General features: G+C 46.1%; 1 protein-coding gene across 4 annotated transcripts in view; it reads right to left on the bottom strand.

Moving 5' to 3' along the window:
• The window catches only part of ARHGEF2 (Rho/Rac guanine nucleotide exchange factor 2), a 50,345-nt gene extending 26,582 nt beyond the window's left edge, over nt 1–23,763 (bottom strand). For 2 of the 4 annotated variants that reach the window (XM_069480436.1, XM_069480437.1), the window contains exons 1-7: nt 23,530–23,763; nt 15,240–15,517; nt 13,694–13,808; nt 7,426–7,464; nt 5,145–5,262; nt 4,532–4,571; nt 3,237–3,330 (exon numbers count right to left, since the gene is read on the bottom strand). In XM_069480436.1, the coding sequence (XP_069336537.1) occupies nt 3,237–3,330; nt 4,532–4,571; nt 5,145–5,262; nt 7,426–7,464; nt 13,694–13,808; nt 15,240–15,496 (663 nt within the window). In that variant the 5' untranslated portion in view covers nt 15,497–15,517; nt 23,530–23,763. Of the gene's footprint in view, nt 1–3,236; nt 3,331–3,517; nt 3,692–4,531; nt 4,572–5,144; nt 5,263–7,425; nt 7,465–13,693; nt 13,809–15,239; nt 15,518–23,529 lie in introns of those variants that run through there. The other 2 variants (XM_069480438.1, XM_069480443.1) reach the window with 2 other exon arrangements.
• Nucleotides 23,764–25,399: the final 1,636 nt, after the last annotated feature.

The following is a 25,399-nucleotide window of genomic DNA, read 5'->3' as shown; positions in this document are numbered from 1 at the left end:
AGCAGGGCCAGGCTGCAGGTTTCAAGCTCAACTCAGCACTCTTGCAGGTGCCAATTTTAGCTTCTGCCACTATTTTGGGCTCCACTGCCTCACCACTGGCTGAGCTGGTTGGGCTCCTCACCCCCAGCACCGCCCCAACACTGCCCCTCCGGCTTCCCCTCCTGCCTAGCAACTCCTTCTTCACCTCCTTCACCCATTTTCTGTTCAGAATCCTTATATAGCAAAGGCCAGGAAAAAAAAGGAGAGGAAATAAACAATGCCCAGTCCAGGCTGGGTGGAAATTAGAAAGCAGAAAGAACTTTCCCAGGACTAAGGCTGGCTCCTCCAGCTTGCACCTGCAGGGGATACCTATGATAACTCCCCAAAACCAGCAGTCCAGAAGCTTCTGGCCCCAGAACTCCAGACTTACCTACCCCCCCCTCCCCGGGGCAGCCAGGGCCGAGGAATGTGCTAAATTTAAAAACAGACAGCCAGCGGGCAGAATCCTGGCCTCCAGGCTCCGCCCACTAGGGGCCCAGAGACTAGGGCTGGGCTGGGACCTCAGCTTTTCTCCCAGGCCTGGGGTGGGAGGGTGCTGCAAGCTAAGATAGAATCTTAAAGGGCCAAACTCCAGCCTGGGTACCAATAAACCTAGGGCATGAACGCAGGGTTTGTCGAGGGACCTCTCAGTCCCCAAACTCAGAAGGTCTCTATGAAAGAAGAGGACTGCCCCTCCAACCCTCTTCTGTCTCCCACCTCAACCTTCAGTCCACTTTCCATCCCACTTGCTGTTTGTTACCCTACCCCTCACCCTGTACCCTCTTCTTCCTCTTAGATGAATAACAAGGAAGGGGACTAGGGGTGGGGTAGGGAAGTAGAAAGGTAGAGAAAACTGTTCTACCTCTAAAAACACCTGTGTTTAGGGAGCTTGGCCTGCAGCTTGACTCAATTTCCATTTTCTGTATCCTCTCACACAGTGAACACTTTTCCTTTCTCCTTGGCATCTCCCACTCCTTTTTCCAAACCCCTTCTTCATTCCAACCCCCCTCTCGACTTTTATCCAGTGATATCTTCCAGATTTTCAGAAATTATTTTTTTAGATACACAAAAACAAAAAATCCTGCCACAATCTAAAAGTAGGCACCACCTTCTTTAGCCCATTTAACTTGATAAAATGTGTCCTTCCCATTTCAGGAGCAGGGAGGAGGTCCCAGGGAAGAACCTGGTTGTCAGCTGATAAAGGAATGAAGCTCCGGGCAATATCTAAGCCTAAGCTCTACACTGTCCAGGAGGTAGCTTGTTTTTCTTCTTATTATTATACTTTGGACCTTGTATATTCTGGGAGGGCCTAACTGCCTCCAGTGGCCATCCAGCAGAAGCTGGTGGAAGAAGGGAAGGATGAGAGAGGATAAAGTATTGTGTTAGGTTTACTGAGAGAAGCAGCGGCAACATATAGCGAAAGCTCTGGGTTTGCAATACAGCGCCTCCTCTTACTAGCTGTGGGATCCTGGGCAAGTAACTTAACCTTTAACTTATCTTGTCCTGTGAAATAGAAATTACAATGCTTATCTTTGCCAGAATTGTTATAAATGAGATGACCTCTGGGAAAGTGTTTCATCAATTGTGCAATGCTTGTCAAGTAGGAAGGAGTAAGCCACTTCCTTCTCTCACTGCTTGGCTGAGCTTCTCTCTGGCCCCACCCCCCTGATGTTTACCTGCTTATGCCCCTCCTCATCCTATACTGGGAGTGGGGGAGGAAGAGATTAAGTGAAGCAGGCCCACACATTCATGAAGGTGGAAGGAAGATGAACCAGGAGATGACAGAGAGAGAAACAGAAGACAGGACCACAGACCCTGGGGAGGAAAGGCCGAGCAAGACAATGTCCTGACTTGCTCTGGCTCTTTCCTGTTCCCAGTCTGAGCTCCGGAGTCTCTGCCCACATTCCCCTTCACCAGGTTACTCAATCCTCCACCAGACTGTTAGGCCAAGGGTGGGCAAAAACATAGACCAACTGTGATCCGGATGGCCCCTGGGCAGAACTGACTTCCCCTGCCACTCCCACTGCAGGAAACAAGGGTGATTCCACCAGAACACTCTCCTGTCCTGAACTGAGAGAGCCTATGGGGCAATGGGAATCAGACCCCAAGGTCTCTGTATTCGCTTTATTCTCTACAGATCTCTGCTCCCCCATAGGAGAGGAGAATCCTCAGTGCCCCACCTGCCCTCCCCTGCCAGCTTTTAGATTCCCTAACTCTCCCCTTCTGAGAATGGCCTCCTCTTATGCCGCCACCAGCCTCAACTCCTCACCCATGGCCAACAACACAACCTGCTTTCATCTGGACCTTCCCAGCCCACCCTGAGAAAAGGGAATCCTGGCTAAAAGGCTGGCAGAGGGGAGAGCCCTGACGCTGTGGGTGGAGCCAGACAGAGCCCAAGTAACTTTACTGGGTGAGAATCCCTTGGCTCTTCAAGGTAAATATGGTGACGGTCTCCTCTGGAGTTTTTCTCAATGCTCAGGAGCCGCCCCAGGTTGGAAAGTACATGCATACTTGCGGAGGTCATGAGAGGAAAAGAGGGGTGGCTCATTCTGCCAGTAAAGGAACAAAGTGGAAATGAATTCAAGCAGCAGAGTTCCCGGTTTCATCAGAGCCTGAGGGTTGGTAATAAGGACGAGAGCAACGTATCTTCACTTCCAGGGATCAGAACAGGCCACACACATATGGGTGTGCATGTGCTTCCATAATCATATACTTTCCTAGCTTCCACTCTGCCTGTGGTCTAATTTCAACTCCTTCAGCTGCCGTAGCCACCCATAAAATTATGAGTGTAAAAGCACTTTGCAAACCCTAATACTCTATGAAAAAGTAAGAAGTATTGCTGTAATTATTATCATTATTATATCCAATGGTTAAGATTTCTGCTGCCCACCTCTGAGCTATGTGAGGCCTAAAGAGAGGAAGGGCTAGGTCGTTCCTCAGCTTCTCAGGCTCCTGGCCCTTTTCCCCCTCCAGCTGTCCACAGCTGGCTGCGAAGCCAGAGGCATGGGGGAAAGCAGAGAAAAGGTGATTTACTGGGACACAGCCGGAGGCTAAGAGAGATAGCATGTGTTCCCTTAAAATTTGAATCATTGCCCTGAGTCTCGAATAGGGAAAGTTGAGGCGGGGTAGTGGGGTGGGGGTTGATGGTAGGATGGAGAGAAAGGGAATTGGGGAGGGCAGTGGGTCCCAGGCCTCCTGCTTCTCCATCTGACTCCTACCTTGGCCTTTCCGGTCATGCCCAAGAGGAAGCTGAAGGTCCGTCGCAGGGAGGAGCCTGCCCAGGTACCTGAATGCCCTTCCAGCTGGCTACAGCTGTAGAGAGAAAAAGAAGTGGTGAGGAGATGGAGACAGAGCAGGAAAAGAAGAAAAAGATGCTCTCCAAGAGATGGTGGATGAAGTTGGCATGGCCAGCAGGGCAAGAATGGAGATATGAAAGGCAAGATGCTGAGAGAAAGGGTGAGGAAGAGAAGAAGGACAGGGAGAGAAAGAAAAGCCTCACCTTGACCTCCTAGGACTTCCTGGATGTGGACACTTCAGTTTCCCAGGCCCCTCTATTTAGGAGGAAAACTGCAGACTCCTCCTTCCTACCTAATCCAGGCTCAGGATGGGAGGGCCCAATCTCCTCTCATGCTGCTCCCCAGCGGAAGTGGTATGGGGTGGGGACTCTCTAGGGGGGCATTTTCTTCTCTCAGAAAGAAAAAGAGCCCTGTGTAGACCCTCTCGGCTGTTTGGAAAGGGCCTCTGGGCCTAAAGCCAATAAAGACTGAATTTCCTGGGATTTCATCAGCCCCATCCCATGAGCTAATCCCAAACCCAGAGCCAGGAGGATGTGTCAGCTAGAGATTTTCAGGACCACAAATCAGAGCCTGATATCTTAAAGGGGCCATTACATGCTCATACACCCACACTCTCAGAGGGCTGACCCACTCTAATCTGCCCTCAGCCAAGGGAGCCAAATAAACAGGTGCTGATTTTGTATGCTTATTTACATAGTCATTGAAATCTCCCAGCCTCCACCTGGATTCCTGAACCATGCCTCCAGGCCCTGCCCTCGCAGCTTGGAGCTCTACAGCCCTTGCTCAGCTCTCCTTAGGGGCTCTCCACATTGGTCTATTATCTGAGCCATCCAGTGCTGATCTGTGGTCCTTGGTCACCAAATCTCACTGAAACTATCCAACAGTTGATCTGCTCTCTCACCTGTAAGTCACTGACAACAACAAGCTTCTCCCACTCTTTTATTCAGCGACACCCTGTGGCCTGGGATACTCCCTTTCTTTCCCTAATTTCTCCCCCATTCCATGGGGCTGCCAGGAACTTATTGAGCCCTCCCTTACCAAAGAGGATGAATTCTGTACAGCTCAGGAAAGGGTATTTGGAGGTTTTTGATCAGAAATGTTAAGGGGAGCAATGATTCAGGAAGCAGTGAGACGCATGGGACTACAAAACCACGGCCCAGACCCATTGCTTTTTCCCTACCTAGGCCTTGGAAGAGCTATAAGTCCCCCAAACTCACCTTTTCCTGAGGTCAGTGGCCGAGGACCGGGACAAATTCCCTGCCAACACAAAAGGAGAGGAGAAGTGTCTAGCTAAAGCCAGACAAAGGCGCCCAGGGCTTCCTTCCCCACCCCCTCCACCTGGATCAGGTTCCCAAGTTGCAGGTGCATGTGACAGCCATTCCTGAGGGAGGGCGGGCACTGGGGAGCAGGGAAACAGGGCGGGGTCTGAGCAGAGCAGAGCTGAAGAACTTAGGAGCCAGGGGAACAGAGCACCAGGGTTATGTGGAGAAGGCCCAATGTTTCAGTTCTGTTTCTGGTGAATGGGGAGGGCAGAGGTTTTACACAGAGCTCCCAATACTTCATCTGGAGGACAAGGTGCCTTGCAGGTAACTGTCTTCCATCTCTGGTGACAGGGGAGGCTGGAGAACCTCACTATGTCCTATGACCTCCTTCATTGGTAGGAGAGTCTCAGAATGCTGAAGTCCAGAATTCAGTCCTAAACTCATTTGAATAAAGGCATTTGGGGGGCTCCAAGGGTGTGTGGCATCTGGACCCTAAACAGCTGGCTCTGAGCTGATAAGACAGATAGGGGAAGGGGCCACCACTGTTTTGCTCCCCACTTTTACTCACCATTTGGATCTGAGCAGTCCAAGAGACAATTGATGCTACTCATGGATACAGACTTGGAAAGCATATGAGTGGCCGAGTGGTCCAAAGGGCCAGCAGATGGATGACAGGAACCCTGACCCTAGAATCATGTCAAGAGTCCTCACACAAACGGCAAGCTTCATCCATCTTCCCACCATGCTCTTTGCTTTCCCACAACTTGGCCCTTCTTCAAATTCAGGCCTCGCACCCCTCTCCACTGCCCATATCTGGGATATTGAACTTGAAATAGTTGGGAAATTATTCCTGATATTTAGCATTCATTAGTCTGCTGCAGTTCAAGCCCAGGCTTTCTTAATATAGAAAATATCTTTGAAAAGAGAAGATTTACCCAGAACAGCTTCCAGAGATAACAAACTCAACCTATAGAGGCCAGGCACGTAAATGCAAAAAAGGAGGCAGTCTGGGTTTAAGACCATGCCCAGCCTTTAGAGAATAACTTTTTCTCGGCTGGGCACGGTGGCTCACACTTGTAATCCTAGCATTCTGGGAGGCCCAGGTGAGAGGATCCCTTGAGCTTGGGAGTTCTAGACCAGCCTGAGCAAGAGTGAAGCCCTGTCTCTACTAAAAATAGAAAAATTACCCAGACGTTGTTGTGACGTAAGCCTGTAGTTCCAGCTACTTGGGAGGCTGAGGCAGAAGGATCACTTAAGCCCAGGCATTTGAGGTTGCAGTGAGCTACAATGACACCACTGCACTCTACCCAGGGTGACAGAGTGAGACTCTGTCTCAAATAAAAAAACAAAACTTTTTCTCAAGCCTACATGGAGCATTACAAAAACTGGCCACATATTAGGCCATAAGGCAAATATGAATACATTTCAAAGAATCTATATTATCAATAGCAAATAACCCAGAAGTCCCTCTTCAGTAGACTAGATAAAGTAACCGTAACAGATTTAAACACTGAAATACTATTCAACAATAAAAATAAACCACAGGTCACCTACCAATATGATAAATCTTACAAACATAATGATGAATGAAAGAATCAAGATATGAAAGATTTATATACTGGTATGATTACATTCACATAAAGCTTAAAACAGGCAAAACTAATTGGTATTGTTTAGAGATGCATACATAGGCCGTAAACCTATAAAGAAAATTGATCCCAAAAGTCAAAAAAGTGGTCATCTCTGCCACAGAGGGTTATGAATAAGGAAGAATACAGGGGGCTTCTGGGTTTGGGTGATCTCTATGTTTTTTTTGTTGTTGTTGTTGTTGTTTTGAGATGGGGTCTTGCTCTTGCTCAGGCTGGTCTTGGGCTCCTGACCTCAAGCAATCCTCCCACCTCGGTCTATGTTTTTTTTTTTTTTAACCTGGGGTGGTTGCATAGATATTTGCTTCCTAATTATTCATTACACTGTATAAATATAAGTTTTATATATTTTCCTGTGTGTATGTGTATTTGAAAAATTTTTTAAGTTTAAAGATATATAGATTTATAAATTTTAAAATACCCCCTAAGTAAACATACTTGTCAAAGAAGAAATTATAATGGAAATTTAAAGATATTTTATAACTGAACAATAAGGCAAATATAGAACAAAACTTGTGAGAAATGGCCAAAGTGGTATTTCAAGGGCAAATTGTAGCCTTAAAATGCTTACATTGAAACATTTTAAAAGCTGAAAATTATTGACCTATGGTAACTTAGAAAAAGAATAACAGAACAAACCTAAAGAAAACAGAAGGAAGCATATAACAAAGGTAAAAGCAGAAATCAATGAGGTGGTAAACAAATATAAAATAGAGAGGATTGGCTGGGCACTGTGGCTAAAGCCTGTAATCCCAGCACTTTGGGAAGCTAAGGCGGGTGGATCACTTGAGGCCAGGGGTTCAAGACCAGCCTGGGCAATGAAGTGAGATCCAGTCTTTACAAAAAAAACTAAAAAATTAGCCAGGCACAGTGGTGTGTGCCATAGTCCTAGCTACTTGGGAGGCTGCAGTAGGAGGACAACTTGAGCCCAGGTGTTGATGTCTGCAGTGTGCTATAATTGTGCCATCTCACTCCAAGCCTGGGCAACAGAGCAAGAGTCTGTCTCTTAAAAAAAAAAAAAAAAAGGCAAACTTCTGATAAGAGTGATAAAGAAAAAGAGAGAAAGCACAAATAAAATTAGAATGAAAAGGTAGACCTAACTACAGTGATTAAAAAGAGAGTTCTACCTACAACTTCATGCCGATAATTTTGAAAATGCAAACAAAATAGATAAATTCTTACCAAAAAAAAAAAAAAACTTACCAAAACTGAATCAAGAAGAAATAGAAAGTCTGAATGGTCCTATTAAAGAAATGGAATCAGTAGTTAATCTTCCTATAAACAAAACAAAAACTCCAGGCCAAAACAGTTTTATAGGCAACAAACAGATCTTTCAAAAAAAAATCACTAAAATCTTATACAAGCTCTTCCAAGTAATAGATGACAAAAACAAAAACTCTTCAACTCTTTCTATAAGGCAAGTATAACCTTGATTCCAAAAATACACAAAGTAGGACAGGAAAATTATGGGCCAATCTCTTATGAACAAAAGTACAAAAATCCTAAATAAAATATTAGCAAACTGTAGTAGATTTTAAATAGCCACAAATTATTTGCAGCTCCTCCCATTAAGAAGAAGTCTATTTCTTCACTCTTTGAATCTGTGTTGGCCTGTAACTTCCTATGATGAATAGAATGCTGCAGAAGTGATATTGTGTGATTTTTGAGGCTAAGCTTCAAAAACCTTAAAGCCTTCACTTTTGCCCACTTGGAATGCTATTTCCGTCTAAACCAGCCTAAGCTAGCATTCTGGAGAGACTGTGTGGATAAGAACCAAGGTATTGCAACTGGCAGGCATAAGACCATCCTTGACGATAAGCTCTATTCAAGCCACTAGACAACTGCAGCCACATAAATAAGTCCAGATGAGACCAGCAGAAGAACTACCAGCTGAATCCAGCCCAAATTGCCCACTCACGGGGAATTGTGAGCCAAAAAAAAAAAAAAAAGGTTGATGTTTTGAGCCATGAAGTTTAGGGTTGATTTGTTATACAGCAGTAGATAATTGCTACCACAAATAAAATCCAGCAGGGTATAAAAAAGATAGTCCTTCATGACAAAGTTTGATTTATCTTAAAAATACAAGAGTGGTTAACATAAGAAAAATCTTTAAGTGTAATTTACCTCAATAATATATTAAAGGAGAAAAAAGGCCAGGCATGGTGGCTCATGCCTGTAATCCTAGCACTCTGGGAGGCTGATGCAGGAGGATCTCTTGAGATCAGGAGTTTGAGAGCAGCCTGAGCAAGAGAGAGACCCGGTATCTACTAAAAATAGAAAAAATTAGCCAGGCCCAGTGGCATGCGCCTATAGTCTCAGCCACTCCTGCGGCTGGGGCCGGGGGATCACTTCAGCCCAGGAGTTTGAGCTTGCAATGAGCTATGATGATGCCACTGCACTCTAAACAGGGTGACAGAGCAAGACGCTGTCTCAATAAAAAAGAAAAGAGAGAGAGAAAAATATAATTATCTCAGTAAATGCAGAAAAGCATAGGATAAAATTCAACACTCATTCATTCTAAAACCAAAGCCTTTGCAATTAGGAATAGAAGGAATCTTCCTTAACCTCATAAAGAGTATCTATCAAAAGTTGCAGCCCAAAACCAATCTCAATAATGAAACATAAGATGGACTCCCTTTAAAATCAGAAACGAGGGCCAGGTGTGGTGGCTCACGCCTGTAATCCTAGCACTCTGGGAGGCCGAGGCGGGAGGATCATTTGAGCTCAGGAGTTGGAGACCAGCCTGAGCAAGAGCAAGACCCCGTCTCTACTAAAAATAGAAAGAAATTATATAGACAGCTAAAAAATATATATATATATATAAAATTAGCCAGGCATGGTGGCGCATGCCTGTAGTCCCAGCTACTCGGGAGGCTGAGGCAGGAGGATGGCTTGAGCCCAGCAGTTTGAGGTTGCTGTGAGCTAGGCTGAAGCCATGGCACTCTAGCTCAGGCAACAGAGTGAGACTCTTATCTCAAAAAAAAATCAGAAATGAGCCAAGAATGCCCATTATTACCATTTCTGTTTAGCATTGTACTAGAGTACTAGTCTCAGCACAGTAGGGCAAGAAAATGAAGCGAAAGGAATGAATATTGGAAGAGAAAAAACAAAGCTCATTTAAAAATGACATAATTATCTACTTAGAAAAGCCAAAAAAATCTACAGATAAGTTGTTTTAATTAAAACAATTTTTAAAAAATTAAAAGAGAGATGAGGAAGACAAATGACTATAAGATCACTGGACAAGGATTAATTCAATTCCATTTCTATAAACCAAAAATAATTATAAAATGTAAGTTAAAAGTAACAATTTTTTTTTTTGAGCCAGGGTCTCACTCTGTAACTCAGGCTGGAGTGTAGTGGCATCATCGTAGCTCACAGCAACCCCAAATTCCTGAGCTCAAGCAATCCTCCTGCCTCAGCTTCCCAAGTAGCTGGGACTACAGGTGCGTGCCACCATGCCCAACTAGAAACCATTTGTAATAGCAACCCAAACTATAAGGTTACCTAGAAATAAATCTACTAAAGATTGGGAAGGTCTGTGTGAAGAAAACTAATACTTTATTAAAAGCCTTTTTTTAAAAAAAGGCCTAAGGAAAGAGAGATATTTTTTCTCATGGATAGGTGGACTCAATATTAGAAATATGTCATTCCATCCTAAATTAATTTTTGAATTCACTGCAGCCTCAATCAAAATTTAACAGAAATTTCTGTTCTTTAGAAATTGATAAGGGGATTCTAAAAGTCACAGGGAAATGCAAAAGACCTAGATTAGCCAAGGTAATCTTAAAAAGAATAATAAAGTTGAAGGACTTAACACTGCTAGATTTTAAAGACTTACAATAAAGCAACATTAATTAAGATAATGAGGCTGGGTGTGGTGGCTCACACTTGTAATCCTAGCACTCTAGGAGGCCAAGGCAGGAGGATTGCTGGAGGCCAGGAGTTCAAGACCAGCCTGAGCAAGAGTAAGACCCCATCCATCTACAAAAAATAGAAAAATTAGCCAGGTGTGGTGGCGTGCACCTGCAGTCCCAGCTACTCAGGAGGCTGAGGCAGGAGGATTGCTTGAGCCCAGGAGTCTGAGATTGCAGGGAACTATGATGACGCCACTACACTCTGGCCCAGACAAGAGAGTGAGACTGTGTCTTAAAAAAAAAAAAAAAAAAAAAAAGAAAGAAAGAAAGAAATTAATTCTGTTTATTTAAAGACACCATAGGCGGGGTGAGGTGGCTCATGCCTGTAATCCTAGCACTCTGGGAGGCCAAGTCGGGCGGATCATTTGAGCTCAGGAGTTCAAGACCAGCCTGAGCAACATAGTGAGACCCTGTCTCTACTAAAAATAGAAAGAAATTATATAGACAGCTAAAAAATATATATTAAAAAAATTAGCCAGGCATGGTGGCGCATGCCTGTAGTCCCAGCTACTCGGGAGGCTGAGGCAGGAGGATGGCTTGAGCCCAGGAGTTTGAGGTTGCTGTGAGCTAGGCTGTTGCCATGGCACTCTAGCCTGGGCAACAGAGTGAGACTCTGCCAAAAAAAAAAAAAGAAACCATAGGAGAGGGAAAAGACAAACCACAAATTGAGATAAGATCATTGCAACACATGAAACAACAAAGGATTAGTATTCAGGATATATAAAGAACACATTCAAAACAATAAAGAAAAAAGAACCCAAGAACTCAATAGAAAATTGAGCAAAAGACATGAACAGAAATTTCACAGAAGAGGAAATACAAATGACCAATACTCATGAAAAGATCTTCAATTGTATCTGTAATGAGCATAATTCAAATTAAGACCGCAATGAGATTTATAACCACTAGATTGGCAAATTTAAGAAGTCTGATGACACTAAATGTTAGAGAGAATGTGGATCAGTGAGAACTCTTTCAGGGGTGGGGAACCTGCAGCCTTTTGATTTCAAGATTGTTCTTTTTAAAGCGCCAAAGGAGGCAAAAAAAAAAAGCTTCATCTTTCTCTGCTGCAGCCCTTTTAGTAAAAGGATTTGTTCTGTAAAATTTGGATTCAGTCAAAAGGCCACAGTCAAGGATCCAGAAGGCCACATGTGGTTCCAAGGCCACAGGTTCCCCCAGCCCTGCGCAGCAGAGCCCCGCCTCAGCCTCCCAGAGTGCTGGGATTACAGGCATGAGCCGCACCACATGAGGCCTTAAAACTATTTTTAAAAAGGTAAATGAGAGGCCAGGAGTTTGAAACCAGCCTGGGCAACATCATGAGAACCTGTCTCTAAAAAAAAAAAAAAACCTTAACCAGGCATGGTGGTGCATGCCTAGCCTATAATCCCAGCTACTCAGGAGGCCAAGCAGGAAGGATAGCCCAGGAGCTCAAGGCTGCTATGAGCCGTGATTGTAACTGCACATCAGCCTGGGTGACAAAGTGAGACCCTGTCCCTAAAAAAAAAAAAAAAAGTAATAAACAAAATTCAAGATAATGAATTCAAGATACCTCTGGTGGGGAGGAAAGGGAATAAGAGAAGGGAGGAACACATAAGCAAAGATAAATGTATTAGTGATATTCTAGTTCTTGAGATGAGTAGTTGATTTACTGGGCATTCATTTTAAATGGTATGTTAAAAAGACAAAGGGAAAACTACAACAGAAAGTATTAGCAACTCTGGCAAATTAGAGAGCACAGGTCCCACTTAAGAACATCTGAATTTTAAAAAACACAACTACTGGCCAAACAAAATAAATTTTGGAGCTAGAATTGGCTCATTGGGTCTGCAAACCCCAGTCTAGCTTAAGAAGTCTCAGGCTTTTGGTCTGTGGACATTGGTGGAGTACTTAATTCACACTTGCTACTATAGGAAGGAAAAAAAAACAAAAACAAAAAACAAACCCCAAACATAGAGACAAAGAGAATATTTTAAAAGGAGAGCTTAAAGATTAGGTGAAGAGAGGAGAGGAATCAAAGTAGGAAGGCATAAAAAAAAGAGGAAAAACAGTAGGGAAAAGGAGGCCGGGCGCAGCCGCAGCCGCTCACGCCTCTAATCCTAGCACTCTGGGAGGCCAAAGCAGGTGGATCCTTTGAGCTCAGGAATCCAAGACCAGCCTGAGCAAGAGAGAGACCCCATCTCTGCTAAAAAAAAAATAGAAAGAAATTAGCTGGACAACTAAAAATATAGAGAAAAAATTAGCCGGGCATGGCGGCGCACCTCTGTAGTCCCAGCTACTCGGGAGGCTGAGGCAGTTGGATCCCTTAAACCCAGGAGTTTGAGGTTGCTGTGAGCTAGGCTGACACCACAGCACTCTAGCCCGGCAACAGAGTGAGTCTCTGTCTCAAACAAAAACAAACAAACAAAAAAAAAACAGTAGGGAAAAGGGAGAAAGACTATGACATATAATACAAAGAAAGAGGAAAGTAGGAGAAGAAAAAGGTAGAAGAGAGGGAATTTATAAAGGAAAGGAGGGAAGAAGAAGAAGAAAACATTTATTGAGCTCATCTTGTGTGCCAGCCTCTGTGCTAGGCACTGTCTTACCTTTCCTCATTTAATAATAGTAACTGTAAAAGATAGTTTTATTATTCTGATTTTTGGCAAGATGAAATAAATTGCTTAGCTGATAAATGAAGGATCTAGGAGTCAGTTTGACTCCAAAATTCTGATCTTTCTATTATACTACATTGAAATGGTGGTGGGGGAAGGAAGACATGCAGAGATGCTGATGGAGAAAAGCAGGTGATAGGGTAGGGTGGGTTCTTGCTGCTTCCCTGACAAGCTGTACACAGCCCCTTTCTCTCAGCTAACTATAGACACCCAAACAAGGAGGCCAGTGTTGGAACCCCTGGCCAGCTGAGAATGAGCTGGCGGGGAGGCAACCTTACCCACCAGGCTTGAGATAACTAGTGTACTCAGGAGCTCATAGCTAATGGACCCAGTGGTGTCTCCAAAGCCCACTTGCATCCTCAGTGGACCTTAGATCCTGGTTTGAGATGCCTAGTTAGGTTCCCTTAAGCTAGAGAAGGCTGGGCAGTCTCTATATCCTTTTGCAACCAATATGATTATCTTATTAAAGAACTATTGTCTTTCAGGGTACCAGATGCCTAGTTACATCACACAGATAATAAGTTCATCTCCAATCTGGGAAATATGGGGTCCACAGAAAGAAGCAGTTATAACTACTAGGGGAACAGGGAGCTTTTAATGAGAGAGGAACAGATACACCCATATCAACACAGAAACATAGACACAGAAAGGAAGAAACAGAGAGTCTTAGAGAAAGAGACATACGCAGGATACCAAGAGTCAGGGACAGAGCATGCAGACCCAGGAAAGCGGACAGAGGGGTATAGATGACAAATTCAGATTTGATCAGGAGTCAGAGCAATGCCTGGGCACAGAGAGACCCAGCAGCTGGCAGAACAGAAGAGATACAGAATGGTGGCTAGGAAAGGCAAGGGGCAGGAGGGGAGAGCAAGGCAGTGGGCTCTATGGGGATCTGTCTGTGCATACCAGGCAGGAGGGTTGGCCACCCTGGTGCTGCAGTCCCAGAAAGGTGTCCAGTTCCTCTTGGCTCTGCAGTAAGGGTGCTTCTTGGGGGCCTGGGCATCCCGATGCCTGCAGTCTCCTGAAACACACATTGCCACCACTGCCCTCTGGATCCAGTGGCCAGTGACGGGCACTGGGGAGGAACACCGCCTCAGCCCAGCCCCATTGCTTGCCCCCAGCCCAGCCCTTCCTGTTGGCATAGGTGCAGCCCAGACCCAAACTGGCTTCCCCTTGGAGCTCTGCTTTGGCAGAGCTACAGAGATGGCTGCAGGCAAGGGTGTCCCCTGCTGGTCAAAGGACAGTACTGTCCTCCAGAAAAAAGCCAGTGTTCATGGGGAGGCTGGATTCTCACTCCTTGCCTGGTTGCTGATGCCAATCCTTGCCCCTACCCAGCTAAATGGTGCACTCAGCACTCCCTTCCCTCTCTAACCCAGGGGCAGAATTAATGCCTGATCATGAAAGGTGGGTGACACCTGAAAGACCCTGAGATATAAATGGTACCACATACGGGGTACCCAGGCATCTGGGCATCTTTGCCTTCAACCAGCTGCTCTTAGGAAGCTTCAACAAGCCCTGGCTAGCCCTATAGGTATTGCTTCTCACTCAACCTCCTGCCCAAGCCAATTCAGGGACAAGGCCCAGGGTCCCCTCTACTCAGTCAACCCAACCAGCCCTGCCCAGAAGCTAGAGAAGGTTGATCCACTCACCAGAGCTAAAGGAACTTGTCCACAGGGATCACTGTCAAAGCAGAGGGACAGTGCCTTTCCATGGCTAGCAGGCCCCTGCAATGACACTGAACTCCTCATGCTGACCCCCTAGACCTTCTCTTTCTTACTTCCTCTGTCTTTGGGGAAGTGGTCAGGGATTTTCCAGGGCAGAGGGAAGAGATGGGTCCCTCTGCCCCAGTCTGCCAAACATATGCAGAACTCTGAACAGGAACAGCTGACCCCTCATTGCAGCGCTGTGCTATGAACTAATCCAAGACATTGTGGGTCTGCCTCAGCCTGGAACAAAAAGATTGGCAGGAATCTGGGAATGGGGCAGACCCAATACCCCAATCCTGGGACCACTTCTCTCAAGAAACCTCCAAAAGTTCTCTGGGCCTCAGTTTCCTTATCTATAAAATGAGATTGGCCATAGGATCTCTAAGTTCCTTCCAGCGCCGACACCATTGTATGGTTCTATGAAACCCAAAGTGGGAGGTGGAGGAAGTGTCCTGACACTCACCCCAGCTCCACGGCTCCTTCCCACTCCCACCCTCAATCTGCCCTTGGGATTGAGCAGAAGGAACGAGGGGCCACCGGGGAGAGCCACATTTTGAAAGGCCAGGTCCATCCTCCCCAAATGCCCGTAATAGGCCTGGGTTCTGATTCTCCAGGGAAAGGACTAAGGGCCCAGGTCTCCTCAGCTCCCATCATCCTTCAAGAACACCAGAATATCCCTTGTCAACCACTTTCTCCAAGGTCTAGGCCTGAGGGAAGGAGGGACAGGAGGTCCCCTGGGGGCTTACCTGCTCAGTGGGTCCTGGAGTTCCCTGGAAGTCCCCCAACTATGTCTTTTGAAGGAGTCATAGTTGTGACCATGGGCACGGAAAGCTCCTGACCTTCGAAGGGTTACACCGTGGGAGCCATTCCCCTCCTGTTTCCCCTCCTCCTCCTCTTCCTCCAGCTGCTCTCTGGATTCCACTGCAGATAGGCAGCGGCGAGTGCGGCCTTGGGGTACTGGGTCTCCATCTGCGAGGAACACCTCTGGGACAGCCCTGTTCATGGGAGGCACACGCAGGCCAGTCTGAGTCAAGAAGAAAGAAAAGGGTGAGCAGAGTTCTAGAATTCCAGAGCCTTGGAACTAGAAGGGTGTCACAGTCAGCTGGGCTTCAGAGCATCTTGCCACCTCTCACTTTACTGCGGCACAGAATTGGAGAACAGTAGCTTAGGGTCACACTGGGAATTAACTGCACAGTCAAGTCTACAACTTAGGTTTTCTGGTTCCCAGTCCAGTGTTCTTTCTAGTTCATAAAGAGATCCTCATTTGTTCATTATTATTCTATTTACTGAGCACCTACATGGCAGAAAGCCAAGCAAAGAGAAATAGATATTGTTCCAGTCAGGGGAGGTGGTGCATACCTGTAGATCCAGCTACTCAGGAGGCTGAGATCGCTTGAGCCCGGGAGTTCGAATCTAGCCTGGGCAACATAGGGAGACCCTGTTTCTAAAAAACATTTTAAAAAATTGGCTAGGCATGGTGGCCTGTAATCTCAGTACTTTGGGAGGCCGAAGCAGGAGGACTGCTTGAAGCTAGGAGTTCAAGACCAGCCTGGGTAACACAGAAAGACCTCATCTCTACAAAAACAAGAAAAAATTAGCTGGACGTGGTTGTACATGACTGTAATCCCAGCTACTGGGGAGGCTGAGGCAGGAGGATTGCTTGAGACCAGGAGTTCAAGGCTTCAGTGAACTTTGATTGTACCATTGCACTCCAGCCTGGGCAACAGGGAGACTCTGTCTTTAAAAAAATAAAAATTAAAAATAGATAAAGAAATAGATATTGTTTCTATCTTGTCTTCAAGAATTCCTGTTGTCAAGGAACTCCTGTCCTCAAGGAATTCACTGTCTAATGAGTGTGCATGTGTGTACATTGGCAAAAGCACAAATCACAAATGACTAAATAACTGGCTAGAGTATGCCAAATGCCACAAGACAAGTTTCAACAAAAGGCTTTGGGCTATCAAAGGAGTGAGTGCACATGACCAGTTGGGAGTCTCACAAAAGAGAAATGGAAGGGAAGGAAACAGAACCAGGCGCAGGGTCTCATGACTGTGGTCCCAGCTACTAGGGAGGCTGAGGCAGGAGGATCATTTGAGCCCAGCAGTTTGAGCCTGCAGTGAACTGTGCTTGAGCCACTGCACTCCAGCCTGAGTGACAGAGTGAGACTCCAACTTTAATAATAAAAATAGAACTGGGCACAGTGGCTCATACCTGTAATTCCAGCACTTTGGGAGACCAGGAACTGGAGATAGCCTGGGCAACATAGTGAGACCGCATCTCTACACAAAATTGATAAAATTAGCTGAGCGTGGTGGCGCACGCTTTGTAGTCCCAAACTAGTCGGGAGGCTAAGGCAGGAGGATCACTTGAGCCCAGGAATTCAAGGCTGCAGTGAGCTATGATCATACCATTGCACTCCAGCCTGGGCAGAGAACAAGACCTTGTCTCTAAATAAATAAATAAATAAATAAAATATATATAAAAATAAATAAATTTTTTAAAAAGGGATTAGATAGCCTTTGAGGTGTGCCTGGAGGGGTGAAGCGGTTAGGATTTGGTCAAGATGGAGGGGGAGGATTCCAGGCAGATAAAGTAGCAGGGGAAATGGGTACATGATTGAGAAAGTGTTACAATGTCTTCCTTCTAAGACTCTGGTCATACAGGGAGTAAGAGCCATTCTGACCTCTGCCATGTTACAGAGAGAAGGGCTCCAAGTATCAGCCACATAACACATTCCCTTCACTCTCTCAAACAGGCATTGTTTTCACTGCCCAACACTCGGGGCTGGCATCAGGGCTTGCCTCAGCATGTCTCAGAGGTAAGAACTCTCAGGCGCTCTTAAAGTTGAAAATGATAAGCCCCACTCCAGAAAGTACCAGGTACCAGAGTACCAGGGTGGTGGAGGGGCAGGAAGGGAAGTAAGATTTACTACATACCTCTGCGCACTTCACTCCTAGATTGTGTCTCTCTAGACCTGCTAGAATGAGTCTTCTAGGCTCCCTTTCTGCCAGGACCACCCCAGCTACTAACATGTGAGGAGTGCCCAGGAAGACCAGGACGCTGTGAACCAGAATCTTCCCTCCTCCTAGGCTTTCTGTGGGGGTGTCAAGTCCTCTCCAAGTTGTCTTAACCTCCCCCAGGAAAGTCCAGGCTGTCAGAAAGTCATCCCTTCAATCTGTTTCCCCTCTCTCACTGCAATCTGTCCACTGTCCCCACCCCACCCAGAGCTGCTGAGGAGAAAGTGTCTGTATCTGGGGTGTGTTCCTGTTCACCGCCGGGAAGGAAGGGAGACAGGTGCTCAGGCCTCTGCAGATGGTATGCAGCTCCCCAACTGGTGAGTCTAAGGAGAGAAAAGCCTAGGAAATTGGCCACCGCCCTGTGCCCAACCATGCTAATTGTATCCTGGAGCAATGCAGAGGGGAGCCCTCAGCCAGCCTCCAGGAGAGATCCTCTCCCTCCTTGCCTACAAACCTGGGCCCTGTGCCTTTGAGTGAGTGTGCAGGCTATCAATAGGGTGGGCAGATCCGCAGGGAGCAAGTCAGAGCCTGAGGGCCAGGGCATGGTCTCTGCCAACCAGTGGCCTCCAGAGCTGAGATTTGAAGGCAGAGGGGTGTTGACAAAAATTACTGTGAGAAGCTAGGGTGGTGAGAAGAGAAGAAACTGGAGACACATACTAGGAAAAGAGGAACGGGAGCTGAAAACAGGACAGAAACTGAGCAGCAATGAGGGAGAGACAGGGCCCTGGGTAGATCTTGGGTGCTCTGGCACTCGGTGACCTCCCAGAAGCAGAAAGTCAGGTTGAGCTGCATCCTTGTACCCAGCTTCTACCTGCTATCCCTGCCCCAGCTGTGCCTGCAGGGCTGAATTAGGCAAGATGAATGAAATGCAGGGAACACAAGGCCTTGCCTTTCCTCCATCCCTGGAGACGCTGCCTGCTGGAGATAGTATCCTACCACTCTGGCCCCACTGACAGACACCTCTGATCTTGAGATCTTTATGTACCTCACCCTTCCTCCTCCAGCTCAGACCAACTGAACTCTGACCTCTTCTCGAAGATCTACCTTTTTCCCAGCATCTCTGCCATTCATTTATGGTCTCTGCCCTCTGTGAGATGGAATCTGTCTGGAAACTTCTCCCTCACAGCCTCTTCCCCCCTCCTCTCCTGCCCCAATTATTAATGCCAATAATTTTTATTTTGTCCCTCAAAAAGATGAGGTCTAGCAAGTCTTCCTCAATTCCCTCCCAGTGACCCCCCTCCCCCATTTTCTGAAGTTCTAGCCAGGGCTCTCATCGTTGTGCATCTTCCTTGCTTCTCCTTCCATTAGCTCTCTCCCAGCCCCGCTCCCATCTTCCCCAGCCTCCTGTGCTCAGGAAATGGTACAAGGGAGCGGCCAGGGCTGGGTCTCATACAATGGCTTTATTTAGCTCCCAAATGAGATCATACCATGTCATATCACTGCTTCCTGAGCAGAGAGATAGGAGATTCTGAAATAGGTCTGGGATCAGATGCTTGAGATGGGGGCTGGGGTGAAGCAGGAAAGGGCTCTAAGAAGTTATTTTACTTATCTTCCTGCCTCTAGATCAGATGGTTTTCCCACCGTCACAGACCATCAGTGTCTCCTGTCCCTCTCCGAGTATGTAACTTTCACAGGTTGCACTAGTCATCAAAGATTTGTTAGACACTCTACTGGGAGCTGGGATAGGAACATACAATATTTTAATAGAGACATCTGTTCAAAACTCTGAGACCATAATTTCTTTAGGGGTTACAGTGGCTTTGAAGTCCATCAGATTTACTAGCTCTGCCACCTTCATAAGCCACATAACCTTGGGAACTTGTTTAACTTTTTTGAGCCTCTGAATCATCTGTAAAATGGGAATGATAATACCTACCTTGTAAGGATGTTCAGAGAGTTGATGATAATGTAATGCAACTAACATTGTTCTTGGTACATATTAGGTGCTCAATAAATACTATTATTGTTGTTCTTATTATTTAGAGGCAGAGAGAAGGCAGGACATATTGAAACAGAGAACGAGAGAGAAGGTCCAAGACAGAAGCAGAAATAGGCATTATATGATAGTGACTGATTATTTTATCTTAAAGAGAGAGAGAATCAGTAACCCATGGATTGACACTAATAAAACTGTGATGGGAACTATTATCATAAACAACTTCTGATGGAAAAGCATGTATGCAACCAGAGCAAGAAGAACAATAAGAAATAGCTTTTCTAGTTGAAAACTCAATGGCAAATTTTGAAGATATTGCCCAAAGGAAAAAGTGGTTCTGGAAAAGTGAGGAAAGAGGGAGCAGACTCTGAGAGTGACAGTTCTGACAAGAAGGCTGAGGGTCCCAAAGGTGGTGGCAATGCAGTAAAGGTCAGATACATTCTATGTGAAAAACACAGCAAAATCATGGAAGCCATGGAAAAGTTCAAGTCGGGAATGAGATTCAATGAAGTAGCTGCACAATATAGTGAAGATAAAGCCGGGCAAGGGGGTGACTGGGATTGGATGACCGAAGGGTCCATGGTGGGACCTTTTCAAGAAGTAGCATTTGCCTTGCCTGTAAGTGGAATGGATATACCTGTGTTCACATACCCACCAGTTAAGACAAAATTTGGATATCATATTATTATGGTTGAAGGGAGAAAACAAATCATATGAAAGAAAAAAAAAAAAGAAAGTTTTTCTGTCCTTTGGGACCCTGATGAACCTTCACAAAGTTATCGTTTTCAAAGAGAAGACAGGGATACAATGGCCTCCAGTAATTTAGAGCAGGGGTTGGCAAACTATAGCCTATGGGCCAAATCTGTCCTCTAGTTATCTTTTTCTTTTTTTAAAGATAGGGTTTTGGTCTGTCACGCAGGCTGGAATACAGTGGCCCAAACATAGCTCACTGTAACCTCCAAATTCTGGGCTTAGGCAATCCTCCTGTCTCAGCCTCCTGAGTAGCTGGGACTACATGAGTGTGCCACGATGCCTGGGTAGTTTTTTTTTTTTTGTAGAGACAGGGTCTTGCCAGTTTGTTGCCCAGGCTAGTCTTGAACTCCTGGGCTCAAGTGATCCTCCCACCTTAGCTTCCCAAAATGTTGAGATTACAGGCTTGAGCCACTGCACTCAGCTCTGTCATGCTATTTTATTTTTTTATGGTTGAAAAAAATAAAAAGAATACTTTGAAACACAAAAATATTATATGAAATTCAAATTTCAATGCCCATAAATAAAGGTTTTTTTGGGAACACAGCCATACTCATTCATTTACATATTGTCTATGGCTGTTTTTACATTGCGACAGCAAAGTTGGTAGTTGCAACAGAGACCGTATGGCCCAAAAAGCCTAAAATATTTATTATCTGGGTCTTCACAGAAAAAGTTTGCAGACTCTTGATCTATAGCAACTGGGTCTCAAAATCTCAGGAAGGAGAAAAGAGATCAAAGAGGGGCATTAAGGCTCACTGCACACCAACCAGTCATTCTGCAACAAGTTTGGGGGAGGGGGGGACATTGAGACCCCACCATGCCCATCTCCTAAATGTCATCTGGAACTTACAGGAGGAGAGAGTTAACCTACAGTGATTCATCTTGTGAGATCCTCACAACCATTTCTTAAAATAGGCATTACTATCTTTATTTTACATACGAAGAAACAGGCAGCACAGAGAGCCTAAGTAACTTGCTGGAAGTTACAAGGGTGATAGGAGGTAGAGATGAGTTTTCAGAGCTGATCCATCACACTATGGAGCTTGAGTTCTATTCTGAAACCACAAAATAAACTCCCAAAGAGAGCAAGTGGCTTAGCTTTGGAAGAAATCTGGCAACGTTGTTTTCACCCCCCCTCACCCCACCTCCCTGACCCTAGCCAAAGAAAGGAAGCAGCTTCCAAAAGAAATTACATGGGGGTTCCAAAGAAGTTAAATTTGTCCTTTCTACTCCCTTTATTATCTTAGAATTCTGAATGAGGTGATCGGGCAGGCAGGGTTCCGGTTATGTTTGCTGCCAGCAAACACTAGGGCAGAAACTGCTGACAGCAACCAAACAGCTAGCTAGGCACCAAGGACCGGGGGCAATGCTGGCTAGCTCTTGGACAGCCTGGGAGCCTTCCTGAGTTTAGCTCTGGGATTCTAAATCTAGGAAGGTGGGCAATAATGGAGAAGACACAAAAGAACCAGATAATAAAGACTGAGGAGGAAGGGAGAGGCCAGATGACATGGTCTGCTGGCTTTTCTTTTGTGTCTCCTGGCCCTGGGGGGGGCGGGCTCACAGAAATCCCTTTGATGGTTCAAAATTTAACCTACTGTTTTTTTCCCATAGAAAGTAAATCATTAATCCAACAGTGCCATGCAAAGAAGGCTAAAGCAGAGCTTCTCTCAGCCTCAAATAAAAAAAGGCCCCAGTAACCACAGTTCCTTCCCACCTCTGCTCCCCGGACACCTCATCCTATGGCAGGAGCACCCAGGTCTCTAATACCTCCCTGTTTTACCCATCAGCCTGACTTAGCTGAACACTGGTGTCCTGGAACTCACTCTCTTTCTCTGACTTTCCTGTGAACTGCCAGAGAGCAGTACCACAATTCCAAAAAGGAAAGGAAAGGTAAAGGATATAGAGCATTCATTTATTCAGCAAACATTACTTTAGCACCTACTAAGTGTCAAGCACAGAGAAGAGGACCCAGAAGGGTCTACACACAAATACAATGGTGGGGCCTGGGTACTGTCTCTTAGTGGGGCAGGGGCTCGTATGGGCAAAAGCCATCAGCTTCCCCATCAGCTTCTGGGTGGGCTCCTGAGAGGCATCCACCTGCCCACAGGGCCCATGGCAGAGCTACCAATTTTATTGATAGTACTTAATTCTGGAAGTTCAAAGCTGAGAAGATAATCAAGTATCCCCAGTGCTCTAATCTGACCACATCCCCCTCTAAGTCATCCACAGGGATCTCATACACTCGCCCTAAAATCATCGCCATCTCCGTGGTGTACTGGGCTCTTCAGTTGGGAATTTTGCTGTTTTGTGCTTCCAAGTGTGAGCACCTGTTTTTGTTTTTGTTTTTGTATTGGTTTGCAAACTGAACTTAGCGACCCTGTCCTTTTCGTTTTTGCTGGGCCTGTAGCTGTTATGCTTATTCTACGAGGGACCTGGGACCCAGACTAGTCCATTATTTGTGGGGGACAGGGAAGAAAAGGGGCAAGACCAACCAGTCCTCTTCTTCCTGCCAGTTTCTTGGCATGTGTTCCGGGTATCATGCCAGAAGGGTGGGGCAAAAGAGGGTCTGAGGTTCAGAGGGACACACCTGAGAAGACTTTGGCCACTGTGGCCTAGGGAATTAACCCATCGGATCCCAGGGAACAGCCAAAAGTAGTTGGGGTGGGGAGCAGGGAACCCCTAATCTGGAGTCTTGAAGTCCCTGGCTCTCAGGTATGAGTTGGTACCCCTTTAAATCTCACAATTAACCCAGTGGAATAAAAGAAACAATGCTAGGCACAAGAGAAAGGGGACCCTGGGTGAAGTAGGATGTCAAGGTTTTAAGACCCAGAATCATCCTTGGGGTCTATATCTTCTGAGGAAGAAAAAGAGACCAAAAGACAACACAATGGACTTTGCTGTCAGACAAATTTGAGTCTGAACCTCACTCCTACAATTTACCTCTTAATTGACATGGGTTAGTTATTTAACTTCTCTAAACCTTATCTTTAATATAAGGATTATAGTATGTCAACACCATAGGATTATGAGGATTAAGGAAGAATGCATAAAAAGGGCTTAGCATCATTTGCCACTCAAGTTGTGTTAATTAACCATTGGTCATTATTGTGATTCCCTATTTGCACACTTGCCTGCGTGTATACACACACACACACACACACACACACGTGCGACCCCTAATTTAAAATGGGAGCTGAATGCAGGAGGCTGCTTAGAAGCTTCCAATTGTTCTGCTACTTCCTGGGGTGCTGAGGGGTTCCTGGAGAGCTCGTTTCCGGGGAATTCCCATTCATGGGGTAAGGACCTAGGAAAGGGAAGAGGGAAACTCACCAGACCTGGGAGATATCCCGAAGTTGGGGGACCTGTTCCTGCTCTCAGTTGGTGACTTCAGTGCAGGAAAAAGTCCTGTTTCAGGTGGCTCCTTTAAGAATCCAGTCCAGCACCTCAATGGGGGAGCCTCTCTCTTGGTCCTTTTAAGGGCACTGCTCATGGTCCAGAAGTTTGCATAGGGGACAGGGGGGACTCATTCCAGTCCAGTCCAGCTGCCTCTTCAACTACTATAGCCCTTCCCTTCCCCGCCCTACTTCAAACACCCCAGACAGTGCTTGCCCAGGCCTTTAACCCCTTCAGTGCCACTCCTGATCCCGAGGACTCCTGGGTCCCTCTGTCCTCAGCATTCCCTGAACAAAGTGTAGCCACAAGGTTCAGGCTCATGTGGGAACAAGTGCAAGAAGCCAAGCTGTGGAGTCACCCTGAAAGGAGAATATGTGGGAACCTGACATCCCAGGGAACTTTCATCTTCCCTCCAACTGGGGGACAGGAAGAAGCTAGGGAAAGGAGAAAGAGGGTGTCTCAGGGAAAGAGCCCACAGCTAGACACCTACTTAACAGCAAGGACCTCTTGAGGTCAGCAAGGTCCTTTGTCATCTCTCAAATTTGGCTTCAGAACTGCTGTCGGTCCCTTTAAGAGGCAGGTTACAGCAGCAGAGGAGGAAAGATTATATTTTTTTGAAATGAAAGGGAGGAGCGGTTTCTAGGGCAGCTGCATCTGAGGAGGGCACTTGCTCAGCCAACAGGAAGGGGGGTGACCAAGCAACTCAGCACACACAGGACTCACGGCTTGTTGTGGATACCAGGCGGCAGGATATCTGACCAGCTCCCCTACTCTCTTCTTTGGTCACAGCTTCTCAGGGGGGCTGACTCATGCTCACTGCTTTCACTGGGGCAGAGGACAGCCTGGGCAGACACTGGACTTCCTGAGGTAACAGGGAGCCCTCCTCTCCTCCTGTGGTCTAGTAGAAAGGGCATGTTGGCATTGCAAGAGCTTGGCTGGCTCTGCCAACTCACTAGTTACAGGGCCTTGGAGGAGTTACCTATCAGCCTCATTCCGTCATCTGTAAAATGGGGGTGTTAAATGAGATACGCACAAGTAGTAGAACATAAGTGCTGGGTCCACACTAGTTAATAAATTTGCCAGCTGCCACTTGCTAGGTAACTTTGGATAAGCCACTTCACTCTGTCTTTCCTGATCTATTGAATGAGAGGGTTAAATGAGGAGAGCTATCATCTGTTCTTGCTCTAAAATTCTTAATCTGGGTGAGAGGAAGAGGGCAGCTGCTGCCAGATGTAGAACTCTGTACCCTTCCCTAGCAGGCTGAGCCCCAAACCACATGATGAGGAAGTGACAGTGGTTGTTTCTCACTTCGTAAGAACACAGGGGAAACGCCTGCCTCATCTTACTGGTGAGGAGTCCTCAGAAATCCTCTAATGACACGATCTCCTGATTATCCGGATTGGGAAACAGGCTTCCAGAGGGGGAGTGATTTACCTGCGTTCATACAGCCAGTGAGTGGCGGGACCCAGTACTCCTGCCTCTGTAATCAATGCTGCTTCCCCCACCCTGAGCTGCTCTGTCAAGGAATTAAGCCTTGATAACTTCCCATCCTTTTGCTGAATCACTCCACTACTTCCAGCTTCAGTGGCAATTTTTTTATTTTTTTAATTTTTTTTAAAAAAAGGAGGGAGTGAAGAGGGTTTTTTTTTTGTTTGTTTGTTTTGTTTTGTTTTTTGACAGAGTCTCACTCTGTCGCCCTGGGTAGAGTGCTGTGGCGTCAGCCTAGCTCACAGCAACCTCAAACTCCTGGGCTCAAGCGATCCTCCTGCCTCAGCCTCCCGAGTAGCTAGGACTACAGGCCTGTGCC

The sequence above is a fragment of the Eulemur rufifrons genome, chromosome 8 (genome assembly GCF_041146395.1).
Source record: "Eulemur rufifrons isolate Redbay chromosome 8, OSU_ERuf_1, whole genome shotgun sequence".
NCBI lineage: Eukaryota > Metazoa > Chordata > Mammalia > Primates > Lemuridae > Eulemur > Eulemur rufifrons.
Note: the sequence above shows the minus strand (reverse complement) of the source record. Positions and strands in the feature narration are given on the sequence as shown.